The sequence below is a fragment of the Bufo bufo genome, chromosome 4 (assembly GCF_905171765.1).
Source record: "Bufo bufo chromosome 4, aBufBuf1.1, whole genome shotgun sequence".
In the NCBI taxonomy this organism is placed as follows: Eukaryota; Metazoa; Chordata; class Amphibia; order Anura; family Bufonidae; genus Bufo; species Bufo bufo.
The window spans coordinates 61,813,287-61,836,016 of NC_053392.1; the positions used below are offsets into that span (position 1 = coordinate 61,813,287).

A 22,730-nucleotide genomic window follows, 5' to 3' on the forward strand; every position below is an offset into this window, starting at 1 on the left:
GGGGGCACACCCAACCCTACAGAGACCCTTAAACCTACATACTGTGCCATCCTGACCCTACAGAGTGCGCTGTTTCTCTCTAGACCCAAATGATGTAAACCTATATACTGTGCCGCCCTAAACCTACATGACATCATACTGTGTCACCCGGAACCTGCAGAGCCCTCAGTGCTTCATACTGTGCCACCCTAAACCTGTATAGTGCTCTTTCTGACACGGCTGTGGGCAGGGGAAAGCTTACAGGCCCAGGGCGCCCGTGCTCAGAATTTTGTACCAAGTTGCAAAATGGATCGGCCCCTGACCTCCTTTGACGCCGAGTGTGACGTTGTTTCTAGCTTTAGGCGACTGAGGAATGACTTTAATAGTGAGTCTACTGCTCATATCTATACAGACAAGAACTAATCGCACATATGGCTGTTATTGTGTATGGCTATGGAAGCATGGTGTATGGCTTTGCTTTGGTGGCAATGTCGTGGAAGCACTGTGTATGGCTCTCTTGTGGTGGCATTGCTTTGAAAGCAATGTATATGGCTTCACTATGGTGGCACTATTATGGAAGCACTGTGTATTTTTCTGTTATGGTGGCACTGTTATGGAAGCATGGTGTAAGGCTCTGTGATGGTGGCACTTAGGGAAGTACTGTGTATGGCTCTGTGATGGTGGCACTGTTATGGAAGCACTGTGTATAAAGTAAACTAGTAATAGTTTCCCTGCATAAATAGCCCCAAAATAGTGCTAATCAAACCGTCATCTCATACCGCAAAAATGATACCCTACCTAGGACAATCGCCCAAAAAATAATCACTGCGTCCGTGTCGACCGGCTCTGTAAAAATATCACATGACCTAACCCCTCAGCTGACCACCGTCAAATTTTTTTTAATAAAAAGTGTGTCAAAAAAGCCATTTTTGTCACCGTGCATTACTAAAAGTGTAATACCAAGCGATCAAAAAGTCATATGCACCCTAAAATAGTACCAATCAAACCGAAAAAAATAAGCCCCTACACAGTCGCCAAAAAAATAAATAAAATTTGGCTTTCAGAATATGGAGACACTAAAATCATTTTTTACAAAAATGCTTTATTATGTAAAACTGAAACAAACAACCAAAAAAAAGTAGTAGCAAAACAGCTATTTTTTGTTACCTTGCCTCACAAAAAGTGTAACATATGTACCCTAAAATAGTACCAACAAAACTGCCACCTTATCCCGTAATTTCCAAAATGGGGTAATTTTTTTGGAGTTTCTACTCTAGGGGTGCATCAGGGGTCTTCAAATGTGACACGGCAGCTTAAAATTATACCAGTGAAATTTGCCTTCCAAAAACGATATGGCGTTCCTTTTCATTCTGCGCCCTGCCGTGTGCCCGTACAGCAGTTTACGACCACATATGGGGTGTTTCTGTAAACTACAGAATCAGGGCAATAAATACTGAATTTTGTTTGGCTGTTAACCCTTACTTTGTTACTGGAAAAAATGGATTAAAATGGAAAATCTGCCAAAAAAGTGAATTTAATTCTTGTGCGTGTTAACAAAGTTTGTAAAATCAGTTTTAAATACCTTGAGGGGTGTAGTTTCTAAAATGGTGATTTATGGGTGGTTTCTAATATGTAAGCCCCACAAAGTGACCTGGGTTTTGGAAATTTTCTTAAAAATTTAAAGATTTTCTTCTAAACTTCTACGCCTTCTAACGTCCCAAAAAAATAAAATATCATTTTCAAAATGATCCAAACATGAAGTAGACATATGGGGAATGTAAAGTAATAACAATCTTTGGAGGTATTACTATGTATTATAAAAGTAGAGAAATTGAAACTTGGAAATGTGCTAATTTTTCCATATTTAAAAAAAATATAAATAAAATATTTTTACTCAATTTTGCCACTGTCATGAAGTACAATATGTGATGAGAAAACAATCTCCGAATGGCCTGGATAAGTAAAAGCGTTTTAGGGTACTTTCACACTAGCGTTTTTCTTTTCCGGCATTGAGTTCTGTCCTAGGGGCTCTATACTGGAAATGAACTGATCAGTTTTATCCTAATGCATTCTGAATGGAGAGCAATCCGTTCAGGATGTCTTCAGTTCAGTCTTTTTGACTCTTCAGGACGGAGATGATACCGCAGCATGCTGCGGTTTCATCTCCGGCCCAAAAAACTGAACACTTGCCTGGATTTTTTTCCATAGGAATGTATTAGTGCCGAATCTGGCATTAAAAATACCGGAATGCCGGATCCGTCCTTCCGGTCTGCGCATGTGCAGACCGGTAATAATGTGAAAAAAAAAAATAGAAACTGAACCATTTGTCCGTATGACAGACGGATCCGTTCTTGCAATGCATTAGTGAGACGGATCCGCCTCCAGATCCGACTACAAATGCTACCCGTTTGCATGGAACTGCCGCAAGTGTGAAAGTACCCTTAAAGTTACTACCACATAAAGCAACACATGTCAGATTTGCAAAATTAGGCTGCGTCCTGAAGGTGAAAAATGGCTGTGTCCTGAATGGGTTAAGGGGTTATTTTAAATGCAATAAACGGATTTCTTATCACTTTGCAGTAGCCTCCTGTTAGGCCTGGCAGGATCATTAAACTATAATGCTATGTAATCTGATTACCCTAAAGACAGAGTTATTTTTACTTTATATGATTCATAACCTATCACATCTGAGTGCTAGGTATTATAGGAAACCTTATTCTCAATGGAAGGAGTCTGCTGTGAATGAAGGATCAAGTACGGCTAGCTCATTGACAGTTTAACATGCAGGTTTTTGGTATCTTCCCCGGAGACGTCGCTTGCAATAGACAATCAATTAATGCACTCAATGAGTCAGAGCAAATGTATTTTTTGAGCGCACAGCCAAATGCATTTTCCGGTTCATCACGTCATCTTTCTGTATTTGTTCCAGAATAAAAGATGAGTCGTCGTCCAGCGACGAGGACCCCAGAGTAGCCAAGCAGAATATAGGCTCCCTGCAATCGAACCAAAGCCACCTCTCATCATCTGGTGTTACATATAAGAAGACGCTACGGCTGACCTCTGACCAGCTTGTGAGTGCCACAGCAGAACATTAGCATGTAACTGAGAATAGATAGTAGTGGAAGGTATTATTGCAGGCTGTGTACTGTAAACGGGCATTCTCACGGATCAATTTTCTCATATTATGTGTAACATTGGGTTGATTAAAGTATACAATCTGCTCCGTATATTTATAGCTTGGCTCGATGACCCCTTAATGGGACAATCTGACATAGTCTGACACAATATTCTGCAAACTAACATGTCAGGGTAAGAGGATATGAGAATTAGAGGGTGTCCAGAATAGAAAGCAATACAGTTAATAAATACATTCATTTTTAGATAGGTGTGGGCTGAATGCTCGCTGCAGAAAAATGCGTCTTTCTGCACGTCGGCTCCTGTCCATCTCCCTGCCGCTACCACTGATCACTCATCCTCAGTTCATTGTTAGAATTCGTGCAGGAGGGGGGACAGATTTTCAGCCTCAGTGATCAGGTTACAGTTGCTGCCCCATAGAAATACGGGTACATATGTTAGGATAGGGGGAGAAGGAAGAGGGAGCAGCTGCAGAATGATAGAGGCGCAGACCCACAGAGAGAGTGCTTCTAGTACATGTTCTATGTCACACTAGTGCTATAGTAGCCCACACACCGCTCAGTACCTCTGTGTAATGTCCTCCATGCTGCTTCTGCATGTGAGAGACGAAGGGAGCAGGATCTCCAGTTTTCTGTGTGTTGTGTATGGGAGACATTATAGCAGCTAGTCTCCATCCATTACACCTTTATATGTAGCTGTAAAAGAAATTAAACAATTTTATGTGCTGTCTCTACTTTCCAAATGATTTCTATGTAAATCCAAGGCAGGAGGATTAAAGGGAAATGTGCAGAACCTACAGAAATGCTGCCATCCACCCTTTGGTGTTTGTGCCCCTCCAAAGGCAGCTTATATTCTGCAACCGGGCAACTGCTTTCCAGAAAACGGACCAAAAAAGAAATGGAATATTTCTGATATTGCAAACTAACATTGGCTCTACAGTAGAATAAAAAATGGTGACTATGCTTCGGGGAGTTTTGCTTTACCCTCCCAGTAAAAACCAGCTGTATTACAAACCGCAAGACGGGAACATAGAAATGGAGCCATTATCCTAGAAGCAGTGGGCTCTTGTTAGTGGAGGCTCACACTTTGTGACTAGCGTGCAGAGTCTACAAATAATTGGTCTGATGTCAGATGGGAGTGCATTAGGGATGTCCATTATATATAACAGTGTAAAGTACAGGAAGTAAATTGGTATGTCTGGTGAATGGGGCCGCAGCCAGTAATGAGTCACAATCGAATAATATGTATCCTCGGAGTAAGGAGATTTACAAGAAATGTTTGATGTGTGAGAGAATGAAAGATTTATGAAGAGTTAGTCTTCACGCACTGTGCACATAACAAGCGCCCTTGGTTTGGCTTCACATAATTATGGTAGGTTTTGACTGATGAATATTGCTTTTTCTATTGAAAATGGCCACCGTAAACAGAATAATTTCATAGGTACTGTCGAATTCACCTTCAGGATTTTCCTCTACTTTGGCCAAATTTAAAGGGTTTCTGTCACCTGAAAAAATAGGTATTAAGCTGGCTGACATCAGCGATGTGCTACTGTCAGCTGAACATAACTATATTAGAGCCATCTCACTGCCTAAAGCCTTTATTGAAATAACTAACTTTTATAATAGGAGGGGGGGGGGGGGGGGGCGTTGAACCTGCTCCTAGAGGCTCCGTTTGCCCACCTCTTTTCTCGCCGCCTTCTCTTGATTGACAGGGCCAGGCAGCGCTGCTCTCCTCCCGCCGGCCGTGTCTGCAGTGTAAATCTCACGCCGTTCAGTATTCGGCGCAGGCGCTGTGAGGGAGGGATGCTCGGCGGCTGCTGGCTTACTCACTGCACTTGCGCCAAATACTGAACGGCGCGAGATTTACACTGCAGACTAATTAGCATATTATAAAAGTTTTGTTTTTCTCAATAAAGGCTTTAGGCAGTGAGAGTGCGCTAATATAGTTCTGTTCAGCTGACATTAGCACATTGCTGATGTCAGCCAGCTTAATACCCATTTTTCAGGTGACAGAAACCCTTTAAAGGGGTTGTGCAGTGCAAAGATATTGATGACCTATCCTCATGATTAGGTCATCAATATCAGATCGGCAGGGGTTCCGATTTCCGGCACCCCTGCCGATCAGCCGTTTGAAGGGGTAGCGGTGCCACATTCACTTAAATAGGACAAGCCATTGTTATGACACTGCGCCGCCTCTACAAGTAAGACGACGTACAGGTAATTTTGAAGCAGAAACAGCACTAGCACCAACGAGCGCCACTGCCTCTTCAAACCGCTGATCGCCAAGACCCCATGCCGATCTGAAACTGATGACCTATACTAAGGATAGGTCATCAGTATCTTTGCATGGCACAACCCATTGGACAGCGTAGGCCATGTCCGGATAAAGCTGCCTACAATATGGTATCTAGCATCTTCCTCGTGCTTTCTTGTTGCTATTCTCCTCTATTCTCCTCTCCTATCCACTTTGACAGGACCAGGCAGTGTAAACGTCATCACACCTGGCCCTGTCAATCAGAGTGCAGAGGGTGCAGCAGAGACAGCAGAGCCTCTAGGTGTAATGGCAACGCCCCCATTGCTCCTACAGGTTCATTTGCATATATTAAAACTTCATGTTTCTTAGCAATATGGACACATATGAACATGGGACCAACACTTATGCCTTAGGCTGCCAAGCGAATGTGCAACAGGTCGGCCAGTGTCATAGATACAAATCTGCTGACAGATGCCCTTTAAATCTGTGCACTGCTTACAGTGTGGGTATCCTATTTTGCCCAGAGTAATCTATTGGATGGAAAATAATTGCTGTTTGGTTATGATGTTCAGTGCATGTATTAAAGCTTTAAATATGGCTTTTGTGGGATCCTGATAATGTGCTTTCTATCAGCCTGATTTCCATTGTTTTTTTCTAAAACCGTGGCTGTATATACTCGATACAAAAAGAAAATGTGTAAAAACCATACATGATATCTATCCAACCAGTTCTGATGGGATGGATCATGGAATGTGTTCTGTACACCGCCGCTGACTGCAATTCTGTTCTGTTTCAGAAAAGTCTGAAGCTGAAAAATGGCCCAAATGACGTTGTGTTCAGCGTTACCACTCAATACCAGGGAACGTGCCGCTGCGAGGGCACCATTTACTTGTGGAACTGGGATGATAAAATCGTCATTTCTGATATTGATGGAACAATTACCAGGTAAGTTCTTTGTGGAGTTACTTGCAGAATGTGCTGCTTCTGTCACTGTTCTTCCTTTAATTGCCTTTTCAGAAAGTGTCTTGTGCCAGCTTCTCTTCATTTCTAGAATTGATTATTTTTCTTACAGTTCCTTGTCTGCAGTGCCCTAAACACATATCTAAATGGCCATAACAAAAAACTTTCACAATACGTGATCGGTTTAAGGTCTCGCCACTGGAGATGAGGTCATTCTGTATCGGAGGATTTTTCAGAATTTGTTATTGTGCTTGTTATGATACTATAAAGTATACAGTAATAACCCCAGATTGTTTATGGGAAAAAGGAGCAATTGCCTCTGGACCTCCGTCACTCTGCCCCTGTTATGATCTAAAAGTACTGTCCCAGTTGTGGTATTATTTAGGAGCAGTATAGTAGTGTTATTTGGATGCTACATAACCCTCTTTTTTGACTCTGTATAGTGCTCTTCTGTGTTGACTGTGTTGAGCTGGAATTATATGGTGCTCTAGTTTTGGTACTAAATGACATTGTTATTAGACTTCTATTATAGAAGTATTATGTCTCCTCTGTCTCTGGTCAGAGACCTCCACCGACCTTCCTCTGGCCCTGTATGTACTATTTAATTGCAGCAACATGATAAATGACGGATCACAGGATCATGAGGGGGTCCCCAAGTCCCTTCTCTGATTGGACTGGTAGTGCACATGTGGGTTCACCACTCCTTTCACTCCTTTGGGACTGGATTGACGGTGCTGGAGTGGTAGACCAACATGTGCATTGTCACCTCATTCAGAGAGAGGTCTCATAAACCCCTTGTTCTCAGAATCGTAGGAGTTCCAGTAGTTGCGTCCCCCATGATCCCTTATTTATCACCTATCCTGTGGATCTTTGGGACCCTCTTGATAGGGGATACGTTTTATAGTAGAAAAACTCCTTTAAGGTAGCCCAGCACATGAACCAGCTCAGTCCAGCGTTGTGTGTGTATATTTCTGTTGAATGAATGAACGCACTTTTACACATTTCCTACAAGTATGTTAATGTGTTGTATGTTATTCCCTTTCAGATCAGATACATTAGGTCATATTTTACCTACCTTAGGAAAAGACTGGACTCATCAGGGTATTGCAAAACTATATCACAAAGTTAGCCAGTGAGTATTCCAGCAGTATTCTCAAATTGTTCTTCTGTCTTTCTATAGTTTGTGAGAGCTTACATTCACATTTATTTGTAGAAATGTAGAGCCGCCATATTTATGATGTCCCATGTTGGGATATTGGGGTCTATAGGACATGCTGTTACACTTCTGGGGCTTGTCCACAACACTGTAATGGCAAATCAAATGTGTCTCTCATCAACCATTCCTGATTCTTACCAGATCGTGGAGTCATATATGGTCCTTTTTTAAGTCTGTTTTTGACATGTGTATTACCGTGAATTCTGAGATACAAGAATAAATAGGCTTAACACTGCTTAGGTGCATAAGTAGTAAAGTAAGTAACAGTCACCAAAGCCATGGACAAATAAGTGAGCTCCCCATCAACCAGTTCTCAACATGGCACCTGGCTGACACCCATATGATACAAAGAGACGCATCTTAGACCCGTCTTACCCTTTGCTCGATGTTTTCTACCTAGCCCCTCCTAAAGGTCTTTAGTGTGCAGTAAGCATGTACAGTTACATAAGACCTGTTATGTGGTACGGCTAATGAACTACATTACAAGGAATTAAAGGGAAAGAATCACTAAATACCTTGCCACACAACATGTCAGAAGATCTTGTAGATTCTAAATTTGCTACTTCAGATTGACCTTCCATTGTAACTTTTATTCTCCTGAAACAGAAACGGTTATAAATTCCTCTACTGCTCCGCGCGGGCTATTGGAATGGCAGACATGACCCGAGGATACCTGCACTGGGTTAATGAACGTGGCACAGTGTTACCGCAAGGACCTGTCCTACTGAGCCCCAGTAGCTTGTTCTCTGCACTGCACAGGTGATGGCGCCAGATGTCAACTTTATAATGACTTGAAAAAAACAATTTTTTCTTGTGTTTTTATTTTCAATATTAGCCTGATGCTTCTAATATAAGAACTCATGAACATGGCAAAATGATGAATCTGTATGACCTCTGAGCTGTAGAAAGCCATTATACGTAACGTGTGTAACAAGGGAATCCAGCTCACCTTGGTGCACGGAAAGTGTTGGTAAGACCTCAAAGCTTGTAATAAAGAAAGTGGATCCTGCACCTTAAATCTTCTTGAGTGAAGATTTCTTTATTTCCAGCAGTGAATATTACAGGCAATTGGCAATAAAACACGTCCTCCTCAAATCCCGCTTTAGTCTACGCGTTTTGAACAAACCATGTTCTTACTCATGACTATCGAACCAACTCAATAATCAACATATATAAAGATTTATTCCTCCCTCCCACATGAACAAGGGGAGGAGCAAAAAAATAATTCAGGTGTATATGCTGATTTAGTTCATTAAGGGCGGGTCGCTTGACTAACTTTGTTTTCAGAGAACGGATGCATAGAACTTTATAAAATTGTATATACACGACATATAGCCTGAACGGGTAACAGACACTGAATGGCATAATAAATCTAACGTGGCTGAAGTCTCAGTGCCAAAATCTTCCAAATTAAAAAGAGAGACAGCCAACCGTTATTCTACATAGAACATAGCAGTGTCTGAACCTCCACCAATACTGCCAGGTTGTCTTGGGTATGACATGTAAAAAAATAAATGTAAAAACAAAGATGGAACTGTTCTATGAGTCATGAGTAAGAACATGGTTTGTTCAAAACGCGTAGACTAAAGCGGGATTTGAGGAGGACGTGTTTTATTGCCACTGTAATATTCGCTGCTGGAAATAAAGAAATCTTCACTCAAGAACTTTTAAGGTGCTGGATCCACTTTCTTTATTACAAGCTTTGAGATATTATACGTAACCATTTAAAGTGTATGGAACCTCAGTATGCCCCCGACTTCATATGCAATATCTGCAATAATGAAGTGCATTACAGAGGCACCCAAGGCGGCATGCAATGTCCACCAAACAGGCTTCATTACGTAACTAAACCAAAAACAAATACATGGTGGTCCGTAGAAGATGGAGCCACATTTGATGGTTGCAGTCTACTGTTATGATAGAGCAGGCATCCTCAAATTGCAGCCCTCCAGCTGTTACAAAACTACAACTCCCAGCATGCCCGAACAGCCTACAGGTATGAGCCGACAGCAGGGCATTGTGGGAGTTGTAGTTTTACAGCTGGAGGGCCGCAGTTTGAGGATTCCTGTGATAGAGCTTTGGAAAAGTTCTGGATTTATACCTCTGTTGTCCAAATTATTTCATTGTTTGTTTGTTTTTTTCCTTTTTCTTAAATTTTTTATCACAGGGAAGTAATAGAAAAGAAGCCAGAGAAATTCAAGATTGAGTGCTTGACAGACATTAAAAATCTCTTTCTCCCAAACACCGAGCCCTTCTATGCTGCTTTTGGAAATCGACCTACAGTAAGTGCATAGTGGTCGGTATGTGACATCCCCGTATGGACGTCATGTCATAATCAGATAAGACATTACGATAAGTCTGCTTTAATGCCATTTTACAGGATTAAAAAATAGGGTAAGGGTGGGCTCACATCTGCGTTCTGGATTCTGTTATGGCTTTCCGTTATAAAATGGATATTACGGAATATAACGGAATCCATAAGATGGAAGTCAAAACGGAAGGCCTTTTAAAGGCTTCAGTTTTCCATTCCGTCATAATACAAGTCTATGGGCAGCATAACAGATCCATCCTTCCGTCTTATGGATTCCGTTATTTTCCGTTATAACCATTTCCGTTATAACGCAGATGTGAGCCCACCCTAAGAGGGTTTTTTTTTATAAGTTCCTGAACCAACACTGCTCTTCTCCATGGGCTGTGCTTGCAGCCACATTCACCAGGAACTTGCTGATATATTGGGTGCTTGAATTTGGACTCCTACTCCCTGCTCCTGATACTCGGTATACAATATGGCCATGGTGATGATTACATCATACATCACTGGAGTCATAGGAAGATGGGGACATTAACATGAGGTCATAAAGATGTCATGCCACTGGGGTGGTTTGTTGTTGATACCACTTCATGCATTTGGGGAGTTGGACATACAATATATTAGTAAGTTACTTAATTTTTGTTAAAGGGGTTGTCTGGGATTTTGATATTGATGGCCTAGCTTTAGGATAGGTCATCAATACCAGATCAGTGGAGGTACATCTCCTGGCACCACCGCCTGTCCGCTATTTGAAGAGGCCACTGAGCTTACCAGAACTCACTTGAATGGGACTGACATGTGACAGCTAATCGGTGAGGGTGCCCGGACTCAGATCCCTGCCCATCTGATATTGATGACCTATCCTGCCTATGCTTTTCTCAAGGCAAACCCTTTTTAAATGGAATCCGGCCTGGCGATCAGCTGATCATCTCTGATTTGGTTTTAGAAACCCCCATCGATCACCAGGAATTTCCCTGCTATCCATGCATTTCCCTGTGTAGTGGCTATTCACATGAATAGCCAACCAAGTAGTAACAGTTTTTTTTTTTGCATACTGTGGGTGTATAGGTTGAAATGTAGACCTGAAAAATTGGCCAAATCTTGACCATAAGCGTATTTTTCCGACATATACGCCATATACGTTTTGATACCTCTGTATCCGTATACCTTTATTTGAAAACATATACGTTTTGTCACATAATCTTGTTTATTCTGCACATGTGGTCAGAAAAAAGTATACGTTTAACATATGCTGATGTAGCCTTTTACGTTTGCATACGCCGTCCATACATTGCCCATTGATTTCAATAAAAAGAAAAGTATACGTTGGGCGCGAGTCTTGGCAAATTACTAAGACGCTTAGCAGACTACGCTTTTCTGGACTTTGGAAAAAACAAAGTAGGATGAAGATGTAAACGCACCAAAGTGGATGCCGAAAGTACACTATTTGTGCCTGCGTCATGACCATGAGCCAATGTACACATCACGGCCCATGTTTTAGCACTATAAGAATGTAAAAATGTGATTGTCAGATGTAAAAAAAATGATATGAACTGCATTAAAGGAGAGCTGCTTCCTCTTTATTACACTCCCTGTTGTCTCGGAAGTGCGGTGTGATTACAAGTACTCGCTCCATGCACTCGGAGGACATGATGTGCAGTGTAATGGAGAGGCAGCAAACAGCCGATCAGTGGGGTGTGTGCTTCAGAGAAGTAGAGCTAGTATGTGGGTCGCATCACCCCCAGATCAGTGGGGTCACTAAAACCAGACCAGAGAGCCATAGACAGCAGGGAGTAGCCCATCTGTGGGAGATGCAACAAAACAACTGGTGACCTATGTCTGCAGAGGTCTTCAGCAAAAAGCAGGAGGCACCTGATAAACCAACAGTATGGCTGACTAAGACCTCAGAGATGGTGGTGGTATAATGGAGTGCAGAGAATGTGTTGTGTTAACTCCAGAGACTGTTATAGGAGTCAAGCACCTGCACATCCTGGTACATACCTAAGAAAGTGCTTCTAGACCCTCATTTTAGTGATTGGTGGGGGTCTGAGAACTCCGGAACACACACTGCTGGGTCCCTCCGATATGTCACTATGGGATGGGATTTTTCAGAGGAAGACATAGTCAGCCAGACTGCAGTGGAAATGTAGCGGCCATTCTTACAGAGCTTCTCTCCATTTTGACTCACAGATGGGGTTCCACGCTGCAAAAGTTTTCTCTATGATATCCATATGGCCTAAGAGATCATGTAGACAGGAGGGTTGTCTCCATTAGACAACATCACTAAGAGCCAAGGCATAAAAACACTGACGAATGACCTGCATTCACCCCTTTCACCCAACAAATAACAACTAGGATATATCTCAACACCTGCCATGGGGAGAATAGCAACAAGGAAGCATCAGGAAGATGTTAGATGCCATATTGTAGGCATCGTCGCCTGCACATGACCTACTCCGTCCAATCGGCTGCTCTGTGCAAAGATATTGATCAATTTAAAATCGGCATAGGGTCTTGGCGATCAGCTGTCTAAAAGGGCAGCGGCGCTCGTACAGAATTACCTGTATGTTCTCTGGTATTGGCGGCGCAGTGTGATTACAACAGCTTGTCCCATTCAAGTGAATGTGGCACCGCTACCCCTTCAAATCAGCAGCGGTGCAAGGAGTCAGACCCTCACCGATTTAGATATTGATGGCCTCTCCTGAGGGTAGGTCTTCTGCCTGCACAACCCGTTTAAGGTGGCCATACACAGCAGACAGAAGTTGGTGGATGGTGGAACAGTAGTTGAACAATCATCTGGTGAACAATGGTTTTGCAGACACGGCCATACCCATTTTTGTCCATATTGGCTATTGTTTGAACTAGCCGTACATATTTTTTGAAACCCACTACTCTTTCTTGACCTCTGCACAGGTCACAGATTATGCCTAGAAAAGTCTCCCATAGAAGTCCATGGGGTTATCTCCTGTCCATTGTGTCTATGGCCCAAGTCGCTGCTCTCAAAAGACAGGATGTCTTAAAGGGGTTATCCAACCCTTATAATGCTCAGGCCCCTCATACAGGTTATACTTACCCTGCTCCCCGGCACCCGCATCGCACCTGATGCCCACATGACCACCGCTGCATCTCCCAGTCGTGCGGATCAAAAGATCAGATGATGGGAGGTGGGGAAGAAGGGTAGCCAATAGCAGGCCACAACAGGAATGAGCCTCCCTAACATCACAGGTGACGCTAGGGAGGCTCATCCCCGCTGCTGCCTGCTATAGCGTCCCCCCATCAGGAGCGACGCAGGTTCTGGGGAGCGGGGTAAGTATAGCCTGTATGAGGGGGGACGTTATAGGGGTTGGATAACCCCTTTAATGTATTTTAGGCCTAGTAGCCAGTGTGAAAATGACAGGATATATACAATTGCTTTTAATATAGAATGGAAAAAAATATTTAAAATAAAAATGTGATTTAAAATATAGGGCATATTCTGATGACATATTCCCTTTAAATTTCACACGTGAACAATTATTTTAGTTTAAATTTAATTTTTTTTTATCAGCTTTAGGGTCCATTCACACGTCCGTTTTTTCTTTCCTGATCTGTTCCGTTTTATGCGGAACAGATCTGGACCAGTTCTGTACCCATTCATTTTCAATTGGTCCTGGAAAAAATCGGACAGCACAATGTCGGACAAATAATCGGACAGCACAATGTCCTATTCTTTTCTGCAAAAATCGGATCCTGGTACAATACAAAGTCAATGGATCCGCAAAAAACAGAAGATATTCGTATGTCATTACGTATGTCATCCGTTTTATGCGGATTCCGTTCCTGGAAATTAAATTTTTATTTTATAAACTTTTATTCACTTTTTTTTTTTTCTTTTTTTTTTCAAAGAAATCCAAACCACTTTATTTGCTTATTGAAATTTATACATGTTTCCGTTTTTTGCGGATCCGCAAAAAACGGATGACATACGGAAACATTTTCAGGAACAACGGATCCGCAAAAAACGGACCGAAAATCGGGATATAGAAAAATACTGATGTGTGAATGTAGCCTAAATGTGTATGGCCATTTTTAGTTTCCTTTTTGAGTTGAATCCAGTATAATTCAGGTTTCTTACTGCACGTACTGTGGTTAATCTCTGCGCAGCACAGCGGGGTCGTCCTCGGTAAGAAAATGAAGCAGTATTTCTTATGTGAAGCCACGAGCCCATGTGCATGTTAATATTTTATGCATCCACCTCCTATAAAACACAGTTACATCCACACAGCTTATCGCTCCCCGCGGTAACAAGAACGGGGGTTCTTGGCAGGATTAGATCTCGCTGAATAGGACAGAGATTAAAACACTTGTATTAATCCAATAAGACCCGTCTGTGAATTTACGACATTGTCCAAATAAAATCCAAGCACTTGCGCAGACTTAGAGAATATTTATCGAGTAATCCACGGAACCTTTTTATTGGACTTTTTCTCATTCTGTGTTTTTATCTGCTTACACAGAGGACTTCTCTTTATGACGTGATAAATCTGTAGAAATGCTCTGAACTTGCTGGAGTTGACGCCATTATTGCTCCGTAAAACTGTCAGCTCCGTAAACTAATATGCGTTTATCTTTTATGATTTACACAGGATGTTTATTCATATAAGCAAGTGGGAGTTTCTTTAAACAGAATCTTTACCGTCAATCCCAAAGGAGAACTCATTCAGGAGCACGCAAAGACCAACATCTCCTCGTGAGTATCTGTTCCATGAGAACATGGAAAGTATGGTGATGGTGAAGCTTCTAAACCCCTCTTTACACATATAAAAATCTGCTGGGAAAAGTGGGTGGAGCTTTAGTGCGCCGCCTAGCCCGATTTATCTCGCCAACTTTTCAGATACTTTTCCTCTTGGCACATTAATAAATCTCTTCCAGTTAGGAAGTGAAGTGTCTCTAAATTATGTCACAAAAATATGGCATTTACTAGATTTGCAGGTATGTCCACCACTTACCTTAGCTTGAAATTAAAGGGGTTTTCTGGATTGCATTAATACCATTAACATAATCCTTTGTAATGTATTTCTTTTACCTTTATCTCCTGTTCTGGGCTGTGGTCACATGACCATGTCCATGCAGCTCTTTCTTATTCCCTGTGATGTTATGTGCATGGGCGGGGCAGTGATAGGGGAGTGTCTCTGTAAATAGCTGGGTGGGAGGAGCTATAAACTAGCTGGGAGTTGTTTGGGGAAGTGTCTATGTAACTAGCTGGGTGGGAGGAGCTACAAACGAGCTAAGAGTTGTTAGGGGCGGTGCTGGGGCAGGGGAAGGAGAAGTGCCTTATGGGATTGATTGCATACAGGAGCAGGAAGTGCTACATACAGGATATAAGAAACCACAGCGATTGGTTTACATGGTGATAATGGGTCTAGAGAGTCCAAACTAAAAATAAAAAACATTAGAAAAATGTACATGAGGTAAGCAACTACATGAGAATATCTGTTATAAACCATAGTAATCCCAGAAAACCCCTTTAAAGGCAATGGACACCTTCTAGGATTTTTTTTACTAATTATGGGTAAGTCATTTTTAACTTTTTATAAAAAAAAAACTTTCAGCAGTTTTTGGTGATACAGGCTGTTAAAAATTGGTCTATTTGCACACTGTCCTTCCTGAGTTTTTTCAGCTGACAGCTCATGTGAAGCCTTATCTCTGATCCCTTGACATCATAAACACTCATTATAGCTAAACTCTAATTAAACTGATAAGAATATGGCTAAAGTAAGTGTTTATGATGTCGGGAGATCAGAGATAAGGCTTCACATGAGCTGACAGAACTCAGAAGGGAAAGTGTGCTAAAAGACAGATTTTTAACCACATGTATAATAAAGACTGCTGAAAATTTAAAAGGCAAATAAAAAAAATATATTATTTTGAGCCCAAAATGAGTAAAATGCAATCATAAAAAAGAATTGCTCCGAAGGTGTCCATAGCCTTTAAAGGGGTTTTCCAGGCTTTTAATATTGATGACCTATCCTCAGGATAGGTCATCAATGTCAGATCGGCAGGGGGGCGACTCCCATCACCTCCGCCAATCAGCTGTATGAAGAGAAGGCATATGCTGTGCACGCATACCGTCTCTTGTCTCTCTTCCTGCTTGCTGTCGATATACGGTAGCATCGGTGAGCTGGAAAGGAGACAGCAGACGGCACGTGCCTTCTCTTCATACAACTGATCGGCCGGGGTGTCGGATGTCGGACTCATGACAATCTGATGTTGATGACCTATCCTGAGGATAGGTCATCAATATTAAAAGCCTGAAAAACCCCTTTAAGGGCTCCAATCTCTTATGAAAAAAACTTAACACCACATTGCGATATGCTAGCAGAACCCTTGATTGGCTGCACTGCACAGCACACCCAGCATACGGTGTCACATAGGATAGATATCTTGTGACAGAATATCACCAAGTTTGTGGGGGGGGGGGGGGGGGGAGACTAAACACACAAATAAATAAATGCAATCAACTCACCGCCTTAGTGCTCGGTGCACGGATCCTCGGGAGAAGCAAATCCACTGTAGAAACAACGTACCGGGTCCAGCGCTCGGGTCTGGAATAAAACCATGAATTTTTAATTTTTTTTTAAAGTCCAAAAATGGCACACAGCAGGACATCTCCCCTAACCAGTCAGACTGGACCCACTAATTTGTTTCTACAGTGAAAAGACTAAACACGTAGACCTCATTTTCTGCCCTCTCCGCAGCCATCAAATTTAATAAGCGGCATGCTCATCTTAATACATTTTGTGCAATTTACTCCATTAGATTTTTAAGACTGCCATGAGAAATGCCAGTCTTAATAATTCTGCCCCATTATGTCTCTTCTACACACTCCAGTTACTGAAATGTGAAATAATCTACATGATACATTCCCTTTTTAATAGAATTTGTATTTTTTATAGTAGTGGGTTTTTACATGAACACATATGATTTATTTTATTTTTTTGCCATTTACAGTATGAAAAAAAAACTTGAAAAGTCTTCCACGGACAAAATTCTATAAAAAAAAAATAGTTTTTGGACCTATATTTAATCAACTCTCATAAAACCTTGATTTGGTCAAATGTCAAAGTAAAGCAAAAATAGTAGGAATCTAATTAGCACAAAACTTGATTAATCACTTTTAGATTTTCCAGAGTATCTTTCTTCAGTAATTATCTTCCCTATGTTATTAGACTATGCTAATCCTGCTGATAATAACGCTCAGTGCTCCCAGTAATTATGTGATGATATATTCCTCTGAAAAATATGTTTAATATAATGCGCTAATCTCCTGTAACGTATACTTAACATTGCTTCATTGTGTTTAACCTTTTGAGGGGTTTTGACTTTTGACATTTCATCAGCTGTAGATTTAAAGTGACAGAGATGGAATTGCACATGGTACATAGCCTCGTATGTCTCCTTAAGGCTGCTTTCACACTGGCGTTTTGGCTTTCCGTTTGTGAGATCCGTTCAGGGCTCTCACACGCGGTCCAAAACAGATCAGTTTTGCCCTAATGCATTCTAAAAAATGGAAAAGGATCCGCTCAGAATGCATCAGTTTGCCTCCGTTACGTCTCCATTCTGCTCTGGAGGCGGACACCAAACTCTGCATGCAGAGTTTTGCTGTCCGCTTGACGAAACTGAGTCCAACGGATCTGTCCTGGCACACAATGTAAGTCAATGGGGACGGATCCGTTTTCTCTGGCACAATAAAAAACGAATCCGTCTCCCTTTGACTTTCAATGGAGTTCATGACAGATCCGTCTTGGCTATGTTACAGATAATACAAACGGATCCGTTCATGACGTATGCATGCCGTTGAATTATTGTAACGGATCTGTTTTTGCAGATCCATGACGGATCCGCCCAAAACGCGAGTGTGAAAATAGCCTAAGTTTGCACGATGCAGATTACATACTTTTTTCAGCACAGATTCTCATGCGGGGAAAAAAGCAGTATAATACAGTACCAGCAGCATTAATGAGATCTGACAGATCTCGTGTACACTTGACTTATATTTTCCGTGTGACCTTCACCTCCTCCTCTTCCCCCGTCTCCACTCCCCCCTCCCCAAGCATTGATTGACAGGGCCAGGTATCCTTTCTGTTCGCACGCCTGGCCCTGTAATCTCACACGTGTGCGGACGAGAGTATAGTAGGCACATGTGCAGGTCGTGTAATGCATTGCTCTGGAGCTGAATTGCGCATGCACTGATTTTACTTTAGCCGGAGCAAACGCAAGATTTCAGTGCCAGGCATCTGTCCATGCTCCGTACACATTTTACTTTCGGGACTGACGAAGGCCACTAACAGCTGATTGGTGCGGGTGCCAAGAGTTGGACCTCCACTGGTCTCCTATTCATGACCTGTCCTACAAATAGGTCATCAGTATCTCAGTGCCAGAACCTAATCCCTTAAAGCTGGGATGCTTAGCCTGCAGCCATCCAGCTATTACAAAACTACACCTCCCAGCATACCTGGACAGCCTACAGCTATCCGCCCTCAGCAGGGCATGATGGGAGTTGTAGTTTTACAACAGCTGGAGGACCACAGGTTGGGCATCCCTGCCTTATAGGATTTGTCTGGTGAGGTATTTTTTTTTTTATATAAGGAACAGACTGGGTTAACAAAATATAGGCATTACTCACCTCACCGATGCCCTGCTTCTGCCATTCCAAAGCTTAGTGGGTTCCTGCTGGTCTCGACAGGCAGGATATGTCAGGAGATGCCTGCTCAACCAATCGCTGCAGCCAGTGTTTGGCGGAGCAGGCATCTCCTGCCATATATCTGTGTATTGACTCAGGATGAGGAAGCGAAGACGAGCAGACCCTGTAACTATTGGAACAGTGGTGGTGGAGGATCAGTGAGGTGAGTAATGCTTCTGTTTTTAACACATTTTTCCCTTGTATGATAAAAAAAAAAATCCCACTGACAACCCCCTTTAAATAATTCAGGGTGCATGCAGCCACCATTAGAGGGAGTGCATGAAGCACGCGGACCGCATTTGTATTTTTTGTGTGAATGCCCCCTTGGTATAACAATCTTCTGATGTAGCAATCTGGGGTATAATGATATCAGAGGTCTACAATATTAACTATATTCTCTGGTCTCCGGATACGCTGCTGTTGGGGATGCTCGTCCTTGGGAGTAATGTATATATAGCTCTCAGCCTCTCACCTCTATGGTTTCTTGTCTTTTCAGCTATGTTCGGCTCTGTGAGGTGGTGGATCACGTCTTCCCGCTCTTAAAACGAAGCCATTCCTCAGATTTTCCTTGCTCAGACACTTACAGTGATTTCACATATTGGAGAGAACCCTTACTCCCATTTGAAAACCAAGATATGCACCCTACAGCTTCTTAAGGAAAAAAAATTCTTTACTACATCTGCTACATTTCACCATCCTGAACTTCATCGGCTGCACAAGTCGGGTGGGAAAATAATTATTTTTAATTCCAGCTGGGATTGCTGCTGCTTCTACGGTTTTCCGGGAGGTTTCTTATAGAATTGCGTTCTTCAGAGAAATCTATTGATTGACATGAGTAATATGCGCTTTCTCTGTACATGACTGGAGGGCTGTGTGCCGTACAGTAATACAAGACGGCACCCCACCACCCCCACCCCTCCTCCTAACACACAAGACTTCCGTGGCATCAGCTCCCAACTGAGATGGGAATCTAGGCAATGAAATCCTGCAATGTGAAGAAAGATGCTATTGAGATTATCCAGCCATTGTTATCGCTGTATTTCATTAGGTGGAAGGACAAGCTTATTTGTCCAGGCCACCATCAGCCTGACGTCCTTGGGTGGAAAGCTAAACCGTATTTCTGAAGAGCTTTGTTAACCCCTTCCATATCTGTAGGGCTGATTTTCCGTAATGATTTGCGGTTGATAGACCGCCCAGTTGAAGCCGGTGCCAGCAGAGATGTGGCCTAGGACAACCAATCAGAATCAATTAGTCATCTTGGCAGCAATCCCATCTGTGGTTTACATATCTGAAGCCAAAAGGACCTACCTTCAGGCAGTTCTTTTTTTATGAACAGATTAAAAAGTTCACCTTCTCGACCACTGTTCAGTCAAACTCCTCGCCGAGGCTGGGGAAAAAGGAAGCTGAGGTGCACCGTTTTAGACGTCAGTTGGGTTCCTACCTGTTGGATCCACACCAATCGGACATTTTTTACCTTTCTAGTGGACCTACTGTGTAAATCCAATTCAGCAAAAATGAATATTGCTTGTTATAATGATATTTTCATGGCCCACACTTATTTCACCTACTGGTCCACCTTGCACTTAATGGATTCTCTGAGAATGTTTTAAAATGGCCGACAGCAACCTGTCCTAGAATGTGAGTAGGACTGGTTGCAGAAAGGACATGACCGTAAGCTAAACAGCTTGAAATAAGTCTAGTAGAACAATTCAAGCAATGAATGTGGATCCATGTGAGGTACAGGGTTGGTTCTAGCTTTGTTAGAAAGAGGTTGTTATGCACTATATGATTTCTATTTTTAATTTTTTACATTATTCACGGGATAGCCCCTTTAATGGGTGTTTTTCTAGAAGCCAATAGGTCCCGTAAACCCACCTTAATTGCACATAACACGCCTGTAGAAGAAAGTTTGTAATATTTTTACCGTTCCAAAGTTAGGTGGATCGGCTGCTCTTGAACCGGGTCATGTGACTCTTCTGAATATCCTGCTCCCGCCGACATCACGTCTTTTACTAGGTTTCCAGCCGAAGCAGGATTTTTGGAAGGGAAGCATCACATGACCAGGTTCCCGAGTGGTCAATCCACACAACTTCGGGACAGTAAGTATAGGCAATGAGGATGAGTTTACACGACGGGAACCCCCCCCCCCCCCTCCCCTTTAAGATGAGGCCTGGTTATTGGCTGTTTTGTCAGACAGTTTTGATAAATGAGGCCCAATTGAATTTATTGTTACTGTAATGGGAAGAAAACTATGACTATAAGGTGTATTATAGCTACACTATACACTATAATTTATAATCTAGACGCCTCAGGCGGGCTTGGATTGCAAATGCACATAGCCTAGAAGGGTCTAAGGGTGGGTACACATCACATTTTATGCCTCCATTTGACATATACGTTGTAAAAAAAAGCTATAAATTTTTTTACAATGGTAAAAAAAATAATGTATATATATATATATTTTTTTTTTTACAATGGAACTTTATGGTGGACGGATGCCACTGTATGTCATCAGTAGTGTTGAGTGAACTTGTGTTTTGAAGTTCGACGTACAAGGCTCAGGTTATCTAAGAATTCCGTTATGGATTCCGCTACCACGGACTCTAAGTTATGGTCCGTGGTAGCGGAATCCATAACGGCATTCTTAGATAACCTGAGCCTTGTACGCTGAACTTCAAAACACAAGTTCTCTCATCCCTAGTCGCCAGTCTGAGGCATCCGTTTAACGTAAACCTTATACGTTAAAAGGATGGAAGAAATGTGACTTGAACCCAGCCTCTGACACAATTTTGCCCATGGAAAAACTCTCCACTGATTTTATTACAAACAAATAGATTTTTATATGGTTTGAGCGAAGGGTTATGGCTTCAGGATTAAAAAAGGTTGTTCAGAGACTCCTTCAGACTTCATATTAGACAACTATAATACGTGGATATATAGATGTAGCAGAGCTGAACCTGTCACTTATCTGAGTATATATGATACCACGCTGGGGGAGATTTATGAAATTGTCTAGTTGTGTCGCCCACATCAACCAATCACAGCTCCGCTATCATTTCATATTCTGCTTTTGAATAATGAAAGCTGCACTGTGATTGGTTACTATGGGCAACAAAGACAGTTTTCATAAATCACGTACATGGCACGGTATAAAGGATACCTGGCGTCCCTTTGGCTCAGTACTGTGGAGCTGTAAGCACTTTGGGGGAGAATTAGGAATAGTTGATGCCACAGTAGTGGCGTCAGAAAGTTGCAGATTATGGCACACACCATATTTGCACCAGTGTAAAACTTTTTGAGGTTGCCACTTTTTCAAAGTGGCAATAAAAGGGGTGGGACTTAGAGGGAGGGGCGGGGCCTCCTGAAGCCCATCAAATTTCCTGTAAGGCACACGAAAAGCCAGATGATGCGCCAAATTTAGTAAGAAGCCTGTGCCTTTTAATAAGTTTAGCGCATCTTACTCCAGCACACTCTGTATGAAATTGGAGGTACAGGAGGACCCCTTAGATTTCTATGAGCACCATATTATGGCTCAGTAGGTTGACCTGCAGTCCTATGTAAAAATACAGAGGGGGGAATTATATTTCTGGCGCAAGTGCAATGTGGTTTACGCCTTCATCATTTTAAGTACACCTGGGGCTTGCCTGGCGTGGAGTTGCAACATTTTTACTTATGTTTTGTGATTGTTGCAGAGGATAAATGAGACTTAAAACTGATCTAATCTGCAAACTTGGCCTTAATTTAGCCCACTATTAAAAGTGGTGTGGGGAGGTGCAGGAGGCCAAAAGTAGCTAAATTTTACACAAAAAGTTGCGTGCGCCATCACATGCAACATTTTAACGCTAGAAAACTGGCGTATCAGATTTCATAAATGTCCCCCACAGATATATCCAATGATACTATGAGTTATGCCAAGTGACACGCTAAGCTCTGCTATATCTGTGTAAATATAATAAATATATATATATTTATTTACAGATTTAAATATTCTCAATATACTGTATTTGTTGCTCCATAAGACACACCAGACCATAAGATGCAACTTGGATATAAATAAGAAAAAAAAAATTTCATCAGACCTCCATTCCTCCTCAGAGCCGACCCCCATCAAACCTCCAAGCTCCATCAGACTTCAGATCAGACCCCCATTCCTC

The 22,730-nt window shown here is 42.1% G+C and overlaps 1 protein-coding gene across 3 annotated transcripts in view; it reads left to right on the forward strand.

Annotated features, from left to right (window-relative positions):
- Nucleotides 1–21,007, forward strand: part of LPIN1 (lipin 1) — a 209,071-nt gene extending 188,064 nt beyond the window's left edge. For 2 of the 3 annotated variants that reach the window (XM_040427327.1, XM_040427328.1), the window contains exons 14-20: nucleotides 2,909–3,050; nucleotides 6,164–6,312; nucleotides 7,373–7,459; nucleotides 8,150–8,302; nucleotides 9,711–9,825; nucleotides 14,480–14,583; nucleotides 19,073–19,232. In XM_040427327.1, the coding sequence (XP_040283261.1) occupies nucleotides 2,909–3,050; nucleotides 6,164–6,312; nucleotides 7,373–7,459; nucleotides 8,150–8,302; nucleotides 9,711–9,825; nucleotides 14,480–14,583; nucleotides 19,073–19,232 (910 nt within the window). Of the gene's footprint in view, nucleotides 1–2,908; nucleotides 3,051–6,163; nucleotides 6,313–7,372; nucleotides 7,460–8,149; nucleotides 8,303–9,710; nucleotides 9,826–14,479; nucleotides 14,584–19,072 lie in introns of all 3 variants that reach the window. The other variant, XM_040427326.1, reaches the window with a different exon arrangement.
- Nucleotides 21,008–22,730: the final 1,723 nt, after the last annotated feature.